At 46.3% G+C, this 17,698-nt stretch overlaps 5 protein-coding genes across 5 annotated transcripts; 4 read left to right on the top strand and 1 right to left on the bottom strand.

Moving 5' to 3' along the window:
• Window positions 1–94: 94 nt before the first annotated feature.
• F5147DRAFT_774068 (uncharacterized protein) lies at window positions 95–5,822 on the bottom strand (the record flags this gene model as incomplete). Its single annotated transcript, XM_041441554.1, has 14 exons — window positions 95–337; window positions 392–497; window positions 570–742; window positions 798–1,038; window positions 1,086–1,318; window positions 1,370–1,476; window positions 1,520–1,628; window positions 1,687–2,360; window positions 2,414–2,633; window positions 2,688–2,861; window positions 3,476–3,547; window positions 3,597–3,655; window positions 5,060–5,296; window positions 5,339–5,822. 14 exons carry the CDS (start codon window positions 5,820–5,822, stop codon window positions 95–97), a joined length of 3,132 nt encoding a protein of 1,043 aa, XP_041292352.1.
• A 997-nt stretch (window positions 5,823–6,819) lies between these two features.
• On the top strand, window positions 6,820–7,966 carry F5147DRAFT_774067 (uncharacterized protein; the record flags this gene model as incomplete). Its single annotated transcript, XM_041441553.1, has 5 exons — window positions 6,820–6,855; window positions 6,910–6,997; window positions 7,074–7,151; window positions 7,202–7,464; window positions 7,523–7,966. 5 exons carry the CDS (start codon window positions 6,820–6,822, stop codon window positions 7,964–7,966), a joined length of 909 nt encoding a protein of 302 aa, XP_041292351.1.
• A 1,719-nt stretch (window positions 7,967–9,685) lies between these two features.
• Window positions 9,686–11,042, top strand: F5147DRAFT_774066 (uncharacterized protein; the record flags this gene model as incomplete). The annotated part of the gene is made up of 3 exons (XM_041441552.1): window positions 9,686–10,420; window positions 10,467–10,662; window positions 10,711–11,042. The coding sequence occupies 3 exons, from the start codon at window positions 9,686–9,688 to the stop codon at window positions 11,040–11,042; spliced, it is 1,263 nt and encodes a 420-aa protein (XP_041292350.1).
• A 543-nt stretch (window positions 11,043–11,585) lies between these two features.
• On the top strand, window positions 11,586–12,288 carry F5147DRAFT_774065 (uncharacterized protein; the record flags this gene model as incomplete). The annotated part of the gene is made up of 4 exons (XM_041441551.1): window positions 11,586–11,685; window positions 11,866–12,059; window positions 12,085–12,184; window positions 12,242–12,288. The coding sequence occupies 4 exons, from the start codon at window positions 11,586–11,588 to the stop codon at window positions 12,286–12,288; spliced, it is 441 nt and encodes a 146-aa protein (XP_041292349.1).
• Window positions 12,289–12,956: 668 nt separating this feature from the next.
• F5147DRAFT_774064 (uncharacterized protein) lies at window positions 12,957–14,547 on the top strand (the record flags this gene model as incomplete). The annotated part of the gene is made up of 9 exons (XM_041441550.1): window positions 12,957–13,138; window positions 13,189–13,320; window positions 13,380–13,462; window positions 13,572–13,734; window positions 13,783–13,921; window positions 13,970–14,086; window positions 14,125–14,160; window positions 14,210–14,364; window positions 14,427–14,547. The coding sequence occupies 9 exons, from the start codon at window positions 12,957–12,959 to the stop codon at window positions 14,545–14,547; spliced, it is 1,128 nt and encodes a 375-aa protein (XP_041292348.1).
• Between the last annotated feature and the right edge of the window lie 3,151 nt (window positions 14,548–17,698).

The following is a 17,698-nucleotide window of genomic DNA, read 5'->3' as shown; positions in this document are numbered from 1 at the left end:
CATGAAACTTATAGGTGCTCAAATTGAACATCTTGATCCTCGCCCCACTCGATTCTGGAGGGGTTCCGTTCGTCTCAGAGAGTTTAGCAGCCCTTCATTGGCGAGCCGCTTTGTCTTTGGGCAATTCCAGAGTGTTGAACGCAGCACAAGTAGAGTTTCGAAATTTCCGTAACTTCTTCGATAGCTGCTTGAATGTTTCTTCAAGAAATTTGGCCGTAGACTCCGAGTGAAGCCTGAGTTTTGCGAGGGCATGCCACTGCGCGAATCGATACAACAGTGATTGCACAACTGCATCGTGACCGGTAGGAAACAATCCCTCAAAGACAGGAATGGCACACTAATGACGAGAGTTGTCAGCGGCTCAAATGCAGAAACAAATAATCTGAGAAACCTGTAAAATGTCTTCAAAATCACACGCTGCTAATCTTTTCATCTCAGATGTATTATTTGAAAACCTGCGAATGACGCTGTTACCGAAAGTTGGCACTTGTCGAAACCTGGAGCAAAATCAAGAGTTGATTGTGACGACCTATTAGCAGGCAACAGTACTCCATACAAACTCCTCGTACCTGCTGTCAAGTCTCGCGACAAGCTCACTACCCCGAGGAAGGGCATAAAGAAGCCTAATAAGATGCGTGAATACTCCCTTCCAGGTACCTAATTCACACTCGTGCATGAAGTCGATGACAAGCATCCGAAATGGATTGAGGCCGAAAGGTCCAAGCTTCGCGACAAATTGATTCTATGATTGGATATATGAGATGATCATAAAAGGATGGGGAAACAGTTTTGCTTACAAGAACAGGCACCCATGAACCTTCTCCGAGGGTATGTTCTACCTTTGCACCATCTACAGTGTTTCCGCATCTGTAGATAAAATCACAGGCCTGAATAACCTTTGACATAGCGTACACTCGAAGGTTGATTAAATGGCTCTTCATATCCCTTACGAGTCCGAGATGACTAAACATTTGTTTGGGTGTGAGACAGCGAGGGCACGGACACAAGCCCATGTCCTTAATAGTAGCGATTAAAACCCTGTAAAACGATGAATAAATCAAATTTAAATTCGTGGAAGGACGTACTTTTCAGGATAGTCGGCAGAATAGGTGAAAATCCGGGGAAAGATCCTCCGCGCTACTCTGTCGGCACACTTCAGAACAATACCATGGCGATATGCGGAAAGAAAGTCATCGTCCAACAAGATTTCCCAGCATGAATGAAATAGCTGCCTGCGGCAGTGAGCATGAAGGGACGCCATGCCGGTTTTCGATATACCAGATAGGCAAGACATAACATCCTTCACACTGTCAGGAAGCTGACATCGTCAACAGCAGTAGACGAAAGTGTGGCATTCAAGATGACTTACCAAAGGTAAAAACCCTACCAGGTGACATGCTCCCGATTGGGGTGACGATCGTGCATATTTCGTCAGATTTCCGAAATACATGTATAGTGGCCAAGCTTTCGCAGTCCCTGAAGTTTGCCAAATGAGTGGCATCGGAAAATAACATCAGACCTGCAATAACATGTTCCAGTGAGCATCCGGGCTCTTTCAGAAGCCTCTGAAGACTGTCCTGAGCTTCCATCCATGCGTCAGAGGTATAGAGCTCATCAAAAAGGTCGTTCTTGACGTCCATCCAAAGGATCTTTCCATAACCGTTGGAAAGGCAAGAGATGAAACACCCTTGCTTGAATGTCTGCGAATGCCGCGCATATGACTTCGACAAGGGGGCGATAATGGAAACCATGAATAGTATAAGGCTGGGGACTGTCCTCCTTCAACTTTGTTGGAATGTCGATGGTAACACTGGTCTCAAGCCAGTCGTCCGGAAAAGTAATCTTTCTCCCTTTCTCATCCTTGTCCAATTCTTGTAAGCTCCACCTCACCAAGAAGTTCTCCAGATGCTCGCAGTCGAAATCTTCTGCCATGATTACATCTCTGACAAGGTGCGAGACTTTATTTTCAGATATCAAATGACTACCGGAATTTACCCAGGACATGAGTCGGTATATCGTCATGTTAGGAAATGGGTAAGGTGGCACAAAGACGGTCGGTGCAGAGTTGGCTTCTTCGACAACTATCGGAGAAGTTTTTGCGAGTAGCGAGGATGGAATAAACCGATCTGGCTCGAAGGAAGGTCGACGAGGGTACAGTCGACAGAGTCCTAATGAGCTGAAGGGTGTCTGGAGGGTGTCTCTTAGGGTTAAAAGAACACATTGAATTCTGGATCGGGCAGGCAGTGAAGCTACTTGAGCTGATAGAATACCAGTATTGTCGGAATGATTAAGATCATCATGCGAAGGCTCTATATCATTGAGAGGTCTCGGAATTCGTCCCCTTGAAGGTGCAGGTTCTTCTTAAAAATCAAGAAATTTGAGAATACATTAGAGCTTGGAATGAGACACAAACCTGAATGAGTATATTCCCCCATGTTTCCTGAATCACCATCCATCTCCATAGCAATTCTGTTACTATCTTGTTGGTTCTCCGCATCGAGATGGTGTTGCGATTCTGCGACACTCAAGCTACTACATGACTCACGAGTCATAGACACTGGCCTGAGGAGTCTACGAGAGGCAATTGGTTTGAAACTCAGGCAGTCCCTCACATATCGAACAGAAGATATTCCCTAACATTAACACAAATTGAACATTCTATTTAAAGCAAATCTAAAGCTACTCACAGTTCCACAAAGCCTCGGATCCAAATTCGAAATCACAGCCTCTTTTGCACGATCTTGTCTCCTCCGGCTTGCGAGAGAACTAGTTCTCTTGTAGAAGTGACAGGATGTGCGATGTCTTGCAAGTCTGCGATTGTCCTGTTGTCCTTTCCCAAGAGCAACCTGGAGAACCGCAGGCTACCATCAGAAGAAATAAAAGAAATCCTGTCCAAAGATTTCGCAACAGTGCATTGCACCGCACTTCAAAGTCTAAGTAGGAGACCACAGAAAGAATTGACACACATTGAACTGACCTGGACATGAGGTTTTGCTTATATAATTGGAGGCGAGTTCATCCGAGCTATGATCATTTAGGGTCACCAGCTGAGCGCTGAGCAATGACTCAGATAGATGTAATCATTGTTGGCTCAGTTTCATCAATCATGCCCACACGCATGTGGTATTCCTGGTGTGTCCTGTATTCTCAGCAGTGCCTAAAGCGTTGTAGTAGATGCCTCGCACGTTATCCTCGACAAGCTCTTTCAGGTTCGTCTATATATCCCTGAACATCACTCTACATTGAAAGTCATCGAATTCCACGCCGTTATGATATGTGTTCCTCCAAATGTGAGGACTGATGAATGAGGAAAGCAGCTTCTGGTGTTCTGAAGTAGGGACAACACTGTTTTGGTGAGAGTAAGGAGTGTCGTAACATACGGGCACCAGTCAAGGGTGATGTTGCACCGAGTTGTAACACTAATTTTACCCATCAGTCAAGTCTGGAATATTAAAGAATATGGTAGCTGACGTACTCGACCCTGTCTAATAGCGTTAAGTTCATGTTTGCGAGAAATTGCAACAGACTGTGACCAGCTGACATTGCTCTGCAGTCTGGAATCAAAATATAATTGTATAACAAGTTTATCGACCTACTTTCGTAGCCTCAGCAGCATGCTTTTGCTTCTTAGGCAACAAAGTGGCCATCTCATCTGCTGGCGTCAAGCAGTTCATCAAATGCCTTCTTGAGGAACAGATCTGGTGCAGTATTGTGCCCAAAGTGGCCGTAAATAGATCGAATGACTCTGTCATAACCCTATAGTACACGTTGGTGAGCAAGGGTAGTGGTACTTTCGGTAAAGCTCGTGGCTCATGGTGGCAGTGAGGGTAAAAGGAAGATTGCATACCGTGATTCACTCATACAATCATTGGGAATGTCATTAACCTGGAGGCAAGCAGTTTTCCAAGTAGAAGTCGGTGTTCATTTTTCGTGAATCCCTGCTGGTCCAGGATAGATTCAAAAGGTGTTGATTCTCAAGACAAAAAGCTTGGGATGTTCCATCACTAATTAAACTGGAGATGAGATACTGTTGTGGAGATAAATATATGCCTATGTTTGCCCGCTCTGTACTTGCTGTATAGGATCGACAGCTCGGTGAAGATACCCATCTATCCAAATAATGAGAGTTGACAATGCTAGACATATCAGATTCAAAGTACTTATGTGCCTCCGACTCGGAGTTGCCGCAAACTCAAAGCAGCTTCAAGTAAGGACAGGCCTTCATCGAAGTAGCCCCAACGTTCAAAAGACCGGAGAAAGCGGCCACTTTCTCCTAAATTGATAGTGGGTGTAGAACATAGTCGAATTAGAATACCAGCTAACTTGGGTTCGGTCACCTTGCTTGCAAGGTCATATGTATTATGCCGCCATCTGACGATAAACAATCCCACGTTCATTCTCGGTATCACGTGATCATCACATCTTATCGTGGCTTGGTTTCTGTTGGTTCAAAATACATTTGGTCTTACATATATTGTACAAGATTTCAATCCTCCTATCGCTTTCCACCCGAGTTCGGCTGTCATCAGCTATATCACTCTTCACTCTTCTCCCCAATTGCACTCCAGCCATGGCATCCGACGCACGCGACTTCGAGGCTGACGCTCCTGTGTCATATTCAAATCCGTTGGCTTGTGAACTCAAATGCTCCATGTCCAACTTGGACGGGTCCATCACGCGAAACAGTGTGTGTATTCAATTGATTGCTCATGTTTTGATATCGTGATGCATCTATGCTTACCCTGACGCTCTTTCCAATTGAATGCTGTGCAGTGTCGCTCTGCCCATGACAAGGGTTTGGGCCCCAGTGACATGAGGCAAGTAAATGTTCAACTCTCATCGAAATCCACATCGATTAAACCCTTAAACAAACAACCTGAAGTGTTCGAACTAAGTTAACACGCTGCACAAACAGGTTGATGAGTTTGTTCTGGTACAGGTACAGAATAGGTTGCACATGAAGTTCTTCCACACTCTTGCCATCTCTACCTTTCACCGTCAGCTCTCAGATGTTGGCCTTCAGTGTCCTCTGTTTAACTCTGCCTGCTCCATTGCTCACCATACTTGACTATGTCGAGGACCGTCTGCCAGTCGGTACCTGTTTTCTCCCAGCAAATGCGCTTCTGAGTCTCTACTGGAGCAGGATTCAGAGATATATCAAAATTCTCCTGGTCGGTATCAGGTTCGGTGTCAACATCTTCGATCTTCCTCTCATGTGTCTGACGAGCACTGGTGGTGCGAAGAGCTCGGGCTCGTATGACTCCCTCACAAACACGACCGGCCTCGGCTTGCTGACCTATCGTTAGTACAACAAAATCAAACAACTGCAGACACTGACCATATTTTTTTTTTCCTTTCTGTTCATTAGGTTGCCCAATGGGAGCAATGGGAGCGTCCACTGTGTTATCATTGCTCAATTTGAGAGTCTGCAACTGCTCAAGTGGAGCACCTCGATGACAGGTGCGAGATGTACGAGACCTCTTCTCCTCATTGGCGGAAGCAGTGGCTGATACAGAAGAATTAATGTCATGCGACACGTCAGTACCACTAAGCTGCCTTAGAGGTTGAGTGCTGGGACTACTAGTGAGGGAGGATGGAAGGGTTGAAAAGTTTTCCAAGGATGGGGAGGGGATGGTACTATCTGTTGGTGAGTGGGTTGTGAAAGGGTCTGTGAAAGATAATGAATCTGGTTCCCAGAAAACCGGTATGTCGTCGCCATGGCCAGATGTAGAAAATTTGGATACATGATCAGCTTGAACATGTGCCATCATGGCTTCGATCCAGGAGGGCTGAGTAGTTGCAAAAGGAGCATAGTAAGACATAGCTGTCAGTAAGGCTGGTGTTAATTTGAAAATGCAAAGCAGGCTCTGGTGTGTACTTATAATTTTGCTAGTGACAGTGCCATCACTAGCAATTGTTCGTCCGTCGAAAAACTTTTATGCGTACAAGTTAGTAAAATTCTTATAACAAAACTCGATGCATCCTTAGCATTAATTCGACGAGTGAGCTCATTTCACTTGTTTTGATTTTGAAGCCCGCAAATCCCAAAAATGGTAACAGCAAATGTTGTAATAAATCAATCGATCACCCTCGTATGTACAGGGGCAACTCCACCAAACCCCTTCTGTGCCCTTCCGCATTCACTCAACTGAGCGACAGTCACATAGCAATCAGAACCAGCCTGGAATGATGGTCCAATACTTTTCTGAAGATCTAGCTGAAGGTTCACAGTGAGACTTTACTAGTAGTAATACATACTCATACACGATAAGTCCGGTATAACCACTTCGCTCAACTTGAAGGAACACACGACCGTTTTCGCGTTCCCCTCCGAGTTGCTCTATTCACCTCATGTGAGCAAGTCCAGGATGGTTGGGTTATGGTCGGGTGTTGTGCGTTGGGCCAGGGCACAGTTGCATGTGAGTACTTCCGAGTCTAGATGTTACTATCATGATAACTCGAATGCTTAGCGCTTAGTACTAGGTGACAGGTAAAACTCAAATCTATCATTGGGCCAGTAGCGGCCAGCTGATCATTACTAGTACTACTACATACGGTAGTATCGAAAAAGGTCAGCATCGGATTGCCTCTTGCAAGAGGCGTGCACCAGGCACCTACTACGACCCAATTCGGGATCCTGAAATTGAACAGGCTTATCATGATGCACAGGTACCCGAATCCTGTACCCTCAGGCTCATTCGTCGACGGACCATTGAACGCCCCAACATATCATACTAGTAACTGTCCAATGACAATGTCTCCTCTCCCAGGGTTGCCTCCGTGTGTTACCATTCACACGGGCCAAGCCTCATTTTCATCATGGCAAGTTTTCAATCCCCGCCAAAACCAAATATGGTAATCACCTGTATCTATTTGCAACTTCCTTGTTCCCGGCTGATTTAATCGAAGTTCTTGTCAAGATGGAAGTTCCCAGAAAAAGAACCTAAAACTCCAGCGCAGGTCTTTGAAAGTCCGCATGGTTATTTATCGCTTACTGGTGAACTCCCCAGAGCCTAGTATTCACCCTCAGGATTGAAAAATGAACTTGTGCGAAACTACACGTATCACACCAGGGCTACTATCTACACCTCCTCAATGCCCTTGTTACTCTTCCAACTCAACTCCTCCAAGCTCTCCCTTGTCGTCCAGAGGTATGATAACTCATAATAGGATTTTAAATATACTAATATACCAGTGACAGCGACAAGCATGGTCTCAGAGACGGATCCTGAGGACAGCTTTCCTTTGACCCCTGATTCCAAGTCTTCAGGCGGCGCATATTACCATCTTACTGGCACACCTTCAAAGACCAAATCGCGGTCTTCGAGTCGTGCAAAACATCGCAGCGATGGTCATTCTTTTCACCCCTACCGCCAGCCACCCTGCTTCCAAGACATTCATACTTTTGATAACCTACTGGGCAGACCTGCTAGTGACAATCGATTAGAAGCTCCCGACAGCAAGGTAAGCCCTTCTGATCTCAAAATGTACATAACTTTCATTATATGCATCAAATTTCTAGACAGATGATGTATTTCTAAGGCATATGGATGGGCTTAGCCCTACATCTTGCCGCTATGTCGTTCGTTACAAGGAAGCAGTTCATGAGCGCCAACGTATGCGTCTCTTCATGACATACTGGGAACTGGAGGAAACGAACAGGCTGCGCACTCTCCTTACGTCTTTATATGCCGAAACAAACGCGGAGTTCCAGAGAGCAGAGCAAGATGCTCAAGCGTTATTGAAGACACTTGTTACCAAGCAGTCGCTGACTTGTGTTGTGGATGATGCTCAATATCTCGATGCAACCCGCCAATCTAACAAGACATCTCTTCGAGAGACTGATGCTCAACTTGATCTTATGAGAGATCATATCATGCAGAGGCTGCTGGTCAAGTCGTTCGCTGAAGACTCGGACAGTCCATCACATTGTATTGGAGACAGCCCCAGTGCTGCTGATGATTAGTCAGTGTTTGATTTTCATAGAGTCATATTGTCATTACAATGACGTATTTCCAGATATTGATGAAGACCATTACCCACCCGAGACACTTCAAGCCAGTACTTGTATGTACTTGTCGCCAGGATCCATAGCGCCTGTGCCCTAGCAGCAAATTTGTGCCTCATTGTTCGCTTACCTTTTTATCATGGTGGATGAATGTATTTTTATTAATGGACTCGACGTGACGATGTTTGTGATGGGCAGAAAGTGAAATACGAGCAGCCAAATGACACTAACATCTGTTGTATTATACCCATCATCATTCGATGGCATGCAATAACTTAATACATCTGTAACGTCAGTGCTGACAGAGCAGCAAGAGAGAGCTTCAATTCACAATGAACCTCCTGGAAACTTTTGCAGTTGCACTCCTCGCTGACTCACCGGCAGACTCGTATTGAATGACTCTAGGGAACTCATTGTCGTTTCATCTGCATTAGTGGCCTTGGACCACCGACAACGGGATGCACGCAGTGGTTCCATGAAGCAAGCTTGAGTGAGAGCTTCTGCTGTTCCAGTACTAGTTACCAGCATATGTGACTCTACGTGACTCAACATGCACCTCGGCAGCTCGGGAGTCGGCATACAATCAGACTCAGTTTACTCCGACGTCTTGCTACGTATGAGAACCGCATCGCTTATCGATTATTTGAACAGCAAATAAAATGGAGAAATAAACTGTTATCGAGTAGGGGTTACTAGGTGATTTGAAATTTTGAATTTAAATAATATGATATGCCGCTGCACCTACGCGTGTGATGCCGGTATCATGGTGTGACACTGTGACATATTCGGGCTGATGCGGTTTTCAGATACATAATCAAACGGTCGAATAGATACAAGTCCAGTAAAATTAAGAACACCGAAATCACAAAGGACTATAGAGAGGCTACTCTTATATCAGTGATTGCGCAACTGGGGACTGGTCTGAATACCCGACACAAATTTTGAATTTTATATTTGGCCATTACGAATAAGAAATAGCATGTCACGTGATACTCACTTGACTACCATGAGTCATGATGCATGATGCACAACTTGGCTCCCGGGCCCTCATCGGAGCACTACTAAGTCCTCACTATTACTAGCACCCATTATTCAGTATTCAATCCTGGTCTTGCCTGAAGTGTAAACCCTTCGCAAGCACAAAGATTGATATCTTACTATCGATGATTGATATTGATGTGAAACTCGATGAGCCTCGTTGCCGCAGGCTGAGAAAAACCGGCACGTGTTTGCAGACTGTAGTTTGTACGTCTAAGGCAACGTTGAACCTCGAAGCTTGATCTACGATTACCGGTTCGTACCCTTCATCGCTCTTATTAGAAGCATAGCTGACTGCCTTATTTGGCAAACGTGAATTAGCAGTAGGTTTACGTCTGACTGCCTTGCATGGAGAATGATATTGGCGGCAATATTAAAGGTATGCTTCTCGAACAACATCATCCCTTGCAGTAAGATTCAATGTTTAATTCTGCTCACGATCACCCTATCGGGTTTGAAGCACGCACCTCATTGCTACTCGTTGTTTTACAAAATGAGTTCGCTCGTGTTGTAAATCGACGACTTTCCTATCGTAGTCGAATCATTTTGCTACTAGTCACGGTAAGTATGACCTTCCAGACCGCTCAAATTTAGCTCACAACAGCGGCGTAATTCGACTCGTTTTCTAACTGTTTTCTCATGCAGACTTTTACCAGCACTAGCCAACCGCTGGCTGCTGACTTGGAGACCCACCCCAATAATTCTGAAAATGCATACCTCGACTCTGTACTATTGCAGCCTTCGCTATCACAGCCCATGTACTACGGTCACCAGCTTGATGGACAGGCCCAAGCCTCTGGTTCCACATCGCATCAGACTCATCTACTCCCCCACACTAATGTCCCGATCGACTACGACGTCAATCTCTATGATCCCTCTACCAATCCATATGCGGCTGTGGCAGTAGTGCCAATGCCATGGTACATCCCTAGTTACCCTCAAGTGCAGATCCCACCGCATCTCCTGGGCTATGACCAGCAGCCCGCCAACCATCAGCTCTACGGAAATATCGACCCTCCCGTGTTTATGTGCCCTCCAGGCGACCAAGTGCCAGAGATACACGATGTTGTTGCAGACGTTGATCCTACTCCAACTGCACATTCTCACATCATGTCTGTGCAACCGCGCTATCCTTCATCAAACATTAGCACCTTCCTCCCTGAATTTAAGCTTCCAACCCTTTCCATGGACGGCGATGTCTTATTACCTCCAGGCGTTGAAGACGAGGGTTCCCGAGAGCCCGTTCCAAATGTGTTTCTACCATCAGATGTCAAAGACAAGTCTTTTGAAGAGCCCATCGCAGGTGCAGAAAACCCTGAAGACGACTTGATGTTTCGTCATTATTGGGGGCCGAGCGACCGGCGAGGAAGGAAGGTGAATAGCTATATTTTCAAACGATTCCTCACTAACAACATGCCAGCGTGCAGTCAAGTGCTCAACGCAACCTGATCTTTTATTCGACGACAAAAACAAGCTCCACCAACGGATTGTGAAGTCTGCAAAGAGAGAAATAATGAAACATGCACTCAATAGCGCTGCCTTGATGGAGGAGGGAGATAGAGTGACGTTGGTTGACAAGAAGTTGGAGCAGGCAGCCAAAAACATAATAGGTGAAAGTAAGTACCGTTTTTTTCTCGACCGACATTTTGTTTATGTGTCAATAGAGCAGGGAATCGCATGGGTGTCACGCAATTCCGGGTCGCTGTACATGATGTTGTCTGAGCCGTGCAAAAACATCATGCAAATGTGCAGAAAACACGCGTCCAATTTAGTCCTCGATGGATTCGACCTACGTCTTTCAATATGGTCAGAAGCCTCTGAAAATACGCACCAGGAAGCTATACTTGCGGAGCTCCTTGACAATCAGGTCTTCCCTCCCAGATTTCTCATGGCGCTGGGTGCGGACAACGAATGGCACTTCCTTGAAAACAAGGTCGTGCTCAACATTATCTTGGACACAGTTCGTGAGCTTGACCTCCTTTGGTACCTAGAATAAATCGATAGCCTTGCTTGCGCTGCTGCTGTTGCAGTTTGTTGTGCCTTGGAGAGGATCAGGTACAAAATATCTGTTGATGTCGAATTTTCGGGCGCAGCTTTCAAAGAGTTGTACAACAAACTGATGCATTACATTGAAGTGACGATCAAGAACTCCCCAAAGTTGCGGGAGCGATGGGAAAGATATAAGAAATGTATCAAAGCGAGGCTGGCTCAGTACCTGTAATTGCTTATATCGACTTTGACTCGTGCGGTTGATGTGTTCATACTACGAATCGAGATGTATCATCTTTTGCTTACTGTGATGTTAGATCCTGTCATGCAAATCTCCGTGGTGCTCATAACTTTTATATCAAACGGTATCAATGATTGTTCTCTAGTGAACAGTACGTACATTCATGTGGTTACATTCGTTGGCATTGCAACGTTGAGTGTCTACAAGTTCTTAATAAGGTCATTATTCGCTTACTTCGTAGAACAGGACCAACTAAGATCATCTATACTCAAAGAAAGTTAGTTACACCACAGATTATAATTTTCTTCCATGTCACGAGGGCAAATCCAAAGGGAGTTTGCAAGACAGTTAGCTCACAATGAGCCTGACTCAGAGTTGGAATGGGCTGCTCGTGGACATGGACTCAAAGGTAAGGCTACTTGGGCTTATTTACTATGTGATCGTTGGCTCCTTAGCATTTTTCATTCTCCTAGGTGGTCAACATCTTTGGCATGTCACAGAATATGATTCAGCCTGCAACCTCGCTCCTTCGCGATGCATTGAAGGAGACCACATCCAGACCCACTTGTTCAAGATGACTCTCCTTCAGTCGGCTTTGCCAAGGTCCCTGTCCAGAATGGTCAAGAAGGAAACAGAACGCAAGATGACAGTCCCAGCGTTACAGTGCAGGGTATTGGTGATTCAAGTGTCGGAGCCACTATCCATGCGCTTTGCAGCGTGAAGGGCGCGTCCACTATTCCAGCAAATCAGCAAGTGCTTGGTGGTCAGGTGGAGAACTATTGTGTATGTCTCTGATGGTTGGTCGAAGCCTGCTGGATGGTTACCGTCGGTCACGGAGCAGCAGATGATCATGAAGGAGTTGGCAGCCGGTAGCCCTAATGCTGATTTTGATATTCAGTCGTTGTCTGGTACGTGTTTTTTGGCTGCTGATGTCAGGGGACTGAGAAGAGGGTTATGGATGGCAGGAGAGGCTGAATCCAAGAGTGCGAGGATAAATCCGCAAGGCGAGTGATGCATGCACAATTCGGCGTGTATAACCTCAACTCACTTCACTTTCTGCAGCTGCTCGATGATCGTCTATTTCTAGCATCAATGTCGGTCCAAGTACCACTCATCTTGTTATCTCGAATCCGGCGACCATAACCTCCTTCAGACCCGTCCACTCATCAAGACATCATAAATGCAGTTGTCCTCCTTCAGAAGGTGAAGGAGATTTACCACCCCCCATAAGTTTTGTCTCATGGTAATGGCCCGAGCTTCTACTGACTACATAAAATGCCCATATCATTGGGGGCTTTCTCGATGTGGATTCCAACGAGAGTTGAAGGATCAACGGTTTACTTACCTCCGTCACTGGGAATTTCCCCCTTGAGTTTATTCGGGAGGTGTATGTACACCTTTTTTTGTCTCTCTTTTTTTCGCTAATACCTACGTACCGCAAATGCCCAGATTTCCCCCGTTTCTCCCGTGCTAACGTTGATACCCTAAAAAGGTATTCTCATACTAACATTATTATTTTAGTGATGTCCTAAAAAGGCGTATGTTTTTTGGACTAGTGCCACCAGCTGGGACTCCCGAGCGGTATATAAGATGAGCTGGTCGGTCGCTCTATCCATAACCTCACACCTTCCCTTCCTCAATAAACACTGTTCTAACTTTTCTTCTCTTTATCTCATCTCTATGGCGCACATCGAGCACGGAGGGGACGAAGGCTTCATAGCACAAACAGAAGGCCAGTTGGACGAACCCAGCTATGAGTTTACAGCAGAAGCAGAAGCTCTGCACGCTCGACAGAGACGCAGAATTGCACAACTGGAAGAGCAGCTGGAGGCTCTCAAGGCGGGGCGTGCTTCCAAAGAAAGGTATAGTTACCACTCCATATATGAAGTTGGCATTACTTACCATCGGGCAGGCAAACAAATTATTATATAGCTGAAGGGCGAGCTATTAGGCGTGTTATTTCTCTGTTTGACAATGTTGAGGACCTCGTCACCGAAAATGACCGAAGATACGACTTAAGTGATGACGATGAAAATAATGTTGAGTAAGTCTTTCGCCCCTCAAGCTAATTTGCGAATGCTAAATATGCGCTGGTTTCTACAGTCAAGATCGACTGCAGGTGGGGTACATCACCCTCACCCATACATTGCCATGGTTTCATAAGAAAGCCGTGGAGATGGAGTATGGTGAGTATGCGCAAATGATGAAAATGGTCAGCTTTCTACATGTCAATGATAGGCCTTGCTGTGTTCATAACCTTTCTTAAGCTTCGGCAGGGGGCTGATAGCGCTTGAGGCAACGATTGCTCGAAACTCAAGACACTTATTGCTGAATGGGTAAATCGCGAATTTAAGCCGGATCACCCTGTCGACCCCGACGACAAACATTCCCATGGTTTTAGCAATGACGCATGTGGCAGACTGCTCTGCCCGGCTGAATTCGATTGGAACAACCCAGTGTAAGTGCACGTTGAGAATACTGTGAAAAGGCACTCATTATTCAGCAGCATAAAGGCAGGTATTCGAGATCGCTCAGAAGGCTATGTCGTGACGGATCTGTCCTTTCCGGCATTCCTGTATGACAAATACCAGAGCAATCCAGATGATCTAGAGGAGGGGCTTTTCAAAGGCAAAATTCTTCTTCAGGTATGTCGCATCCGAGTAGTATAATGGTGATCTCACAAGTTCTTGCAGGGTTACAAAGCCGTATTCACGTCGCCATCATCAGCCAAGGACATCGAGGGTGATGGTGATGGGGCGGATGTCATCCGAAACAACAGGCTCACGAAGAAATCCTTTGCTGGCATCAAAGTCAAAAGCATGTAGCGCAGATCATCAAATTGAGAAAGGTTACTCCTTGTTCTATCGCCTACATTGCGTGCCAAGTAAGTCTTTTGGCAGGGTTAATGATAGAAATGATGACCAGATTGGCAGGTTCGAATCGGCCTTTCGTCTGTCACCTCATGGTGGTCCATTGACGGGGATTTTGACTACATACAATTTTGGTGCACCATCATTGATTTTTTCGAAAAGCCGCCTGGTCAAGACGTGCACCGCAGGGTTGAAAAACTCCTCGAGTGGTGGACTAGGTACATTATTGTAATGCTCCTGTTGTTGTCTTGATAAACCTCACCCAACCTCTGTCATTTAGGAAGGTATTTGGAAGGAATCACCGCGATGATATTAGCAGTGCGGCAAAGGCCAATATGTCCATCAATACTCTCGCAAGGCAGAGGGCACAACGTGACGATGCCGCATTTGATTCACCCTAAGCTCTGTGACCCTCACCTCCCTTACAACTGTAGTGTTGTCTATATACTACTATTCTACACCAATTTCATGTTAAATTACATTTCGTATAAGAAAACTATGGCTATGTCTGCATTTGCAAGTATATGCGCTGATATCACGATTCAAGTACCTAATCACGGACACGCCTGTGTGTTGCTGATAAGCTGAATCCAGGACATACGGCACTACTGCAAGGATCCGTATATCTTATAGTCTTCATGCGAATATCCCACTTCAAGCTCCAGATGACAAGCCCGCCTATGTATTTTCAACCAACTGGATCTAGGACAGACAGCACGACTGTGAGGATCTGTATTTTTTATAGTCTTCATGCAAATATCACAATTCAAGCACCTAATCACGGACACGCCTGTGTGTTGCTGATAAGCTAAATCCAAGACATACGGCACTACTGCAAGGATCCGTATATCTTATAGTCTTCACGTGAATATCCCACTTCAAGCTCCAGATTACAAGCCCGCCTATGTATTTTCAACCAACTGGATCTAGGACAGACTGTTACGACTGGGGTATGTCGAGCTGTCTTAGTCCGAGTGGACTGAGATTCGGCGAGACAGACGTGGTTCTTCTCTCGAGTGAGAGGTCAAAGGTTTCTGGCTAAGGCAAGTATCGGCGACTTCCTTAGAATGGTGGTTCTTAGATAGCAAGGTTGGAGACCTTGCTAAAGGACTTGTTCCAGGTAAAACCCAGTAGATTAAAGTGAGGAAATACATGTGGTACGCTATGTAACTATATAGCGTAAGTTCAAGCGGAGATTGTGAGTGCGTATCAAGATAGAAGGCGGACAGCCCGCTTGGTAAATGATAAGAGATAACAGATAAGAGATAGTGCGGACAGCCCGCTTGATAAGAGATAGCGATCTAGACCTGGCGATGGTTGCTAGCACGGAAAGCTAGCTTGACAATGATATGAGTAAGAGTCTGGAAAGTAATTGGCCTCTCGCTAAAGGCCGTGTCCATGTACCATTGACCGGTAGTAAAGGAGAAACGGAGAGAATGATTGTACCGTAACATTACCCCCGTGTTATGGTCGATGGCACCGGCATCGACGTCGCTAGTCGTCCTGGTTTGCGTAGTAGATGGGGTCGGCGTCGGCATTCTGGAATTCTAATTCCTCCGGCTGTCTCATATACTCTCTCTCGGCACGCGCGAGATCCTCTTCCTCTTTCTTATCCTTCTCTGCTTCCCACGCGGCTAACGCGTCGTAGAAGCCTTCGTCGGTATAAACCAACGGGAATGGTATTTTGGTGGTGGCGAAAGGGCAATAGATGGAGAAGTGCCCAGGTTTCGTGTCGCCGCAAACGCGGCAGTAATACAAGGGGCAGTTCTTGTGCTTGTGACCAAGCTTTTTGCAGAGTCGGCAGATGAAGTTGGCGTCGGCGATAGAGCCGACTATTTGTTTCAATGAGGGGCTTCTGATGACGATGCTAGAAGAAGGGATAGCGGGGGGATCTCCGGTAAGGTCGATGACCTCACGCTTCTTTCCTTTGGATGATTTCTTCTTGGTTACGCCGTGAATGGCGGCTCCGCCGCGGAGGTTCCTTCTTTGGACCTCACTGGGCGCTGGGACGGGTACAGGTACTGGCGCAAAGTTCCCTCCAATAGAAGTTGGATCAGGTAGAACAGCGGGGGGGTTATGAGTAATAGGAGGCAACGGGCGACCGACTTGGAAGGAGTTTCGATCTGCAACAATCTGTATAATTTCCCGGCAGATAGTGCTAAAACCAAGAGGGAATAACTGAAGCGTAAGCGAGCGTATGCGCCGCTGAACGTGGTTGCAGGAGAGTCGGAGGGCGTCGTTTTCAATCTGGTCAAACTCTTCTTCAAGGCGTTGGGTGGCTCTAATGATATGGATATATGTGGCAGCGACTCCTGCCGGTACTGCTGGCTGGTTATTGAGATAGGTTTCGATTTCGAGGGCGTGGGCGACGGAGAGGATAGTGGTTTCGACGATGACGTCGTCTTCGATACTGACAACGTTGTCAGCGAAGGGGGATTCGCAGAGGCTAATGGTGGAGGCATTGGATTCAGTGGGGGACGTGGTTTGGTAAGACATGTTTCTGTTGGTAGTGGGGACTGGTCGATTCAGTTCAACTTGTGCCTCTTCTTATAGGCGGAAAGTAGGTTCTCGGCGTTCTCCATGTTCTCCGCTGGAATCCATTCGTTGCTTCCAGAAGAGTATCCTTTCCAAGATACGAGATAGCGTCTTCGTTTACCCGTGCCCTTGTGACTTAGGACGGCTTCGACTTCGTATTCCTCTGATTGATTGACCATATCAGGAGGTGGTTCTTCGTAGTTCGGTCCGTGGATCTCCGTCTCCTGATAGGAGGATAGTTCGGAAGCATGGAACGTGGGATGAACCTTCCATTGTTCAGGAAGCTTCAGGGTAAACGTGATGGGCGATAGGACTGCGGTTATAGAGAATGGCCCGTGCCGTTTGGGCGCAAGTTTCCTGGATGGGAGAGTGGTCATGAGATTAGCTGCGGAGAGCCAGACCTTATCTCCTATCTTCCATGGTTGGTACTTCTTTCCGTGCGTTCTTTCTGCCATTCGTTGCATGGCGATATTGTGGCAAGAGATAGCTTCCTCCCTGATCTTTTGGAGTGTGCGAACCCTTTCTTCTACGGCAGGTGTATCAGACGATGGTAGTATGTGGGGAATACCGCGAGGTTCATATCCCATCATGAGGAAGAACGGCGATGCGTTCCTTGCTTCATGCCTTCGGTGGTTGTGCACAAATTCGGCGAGGGGTAAATGATCCGACCATTCATAGGGGTTACTTCTACAGTATATCCGGAGGTATGTTTCTATTTCTTGGTTGAGTCGTTCGGTTTGTCCATCGGTCTGGGGATGGTATGCTGTGGAGGCAGCGATCTGGTATCCTAAGAGGCGTGCTAATTCCCTAGAGAACCTAGAAACGAATTGGGGGCCCCGATCGGAGATCACTTTTTCATGGAGTCCGAAGCGTTTGAATACGTTTTTGAAGAATAATTTGGCCACTCCTTCAGAAGAGATGTTCTTGTTACAGGGAGAAATAATCACCCCCTTCGTAAGGCCATGGTCTACCACGACCATGAGAGAGTCAAAACCGTTGGAAACGGGGAGGTCGGTG

This window comes from Suillus discolor (assembly GCF_016758755.1).
Source record: "Suillus discolor strain FC423 chromosome Unknown F5147scaffold_30, whole genome shotgun sequence".
NCBI classification, from domain to species: domain Eukaryota; kingdom Fungi; phylum Basidiomycota; class Agaricomycetes; order Boletales; family Suillaceae; genus Suillus; species Suillus discolor.
The sequence above is the reverse complement of the archived record's forward strand: the minus strand, read 5'-3'. Positions and strand labels throughout refer to the sequence as shown.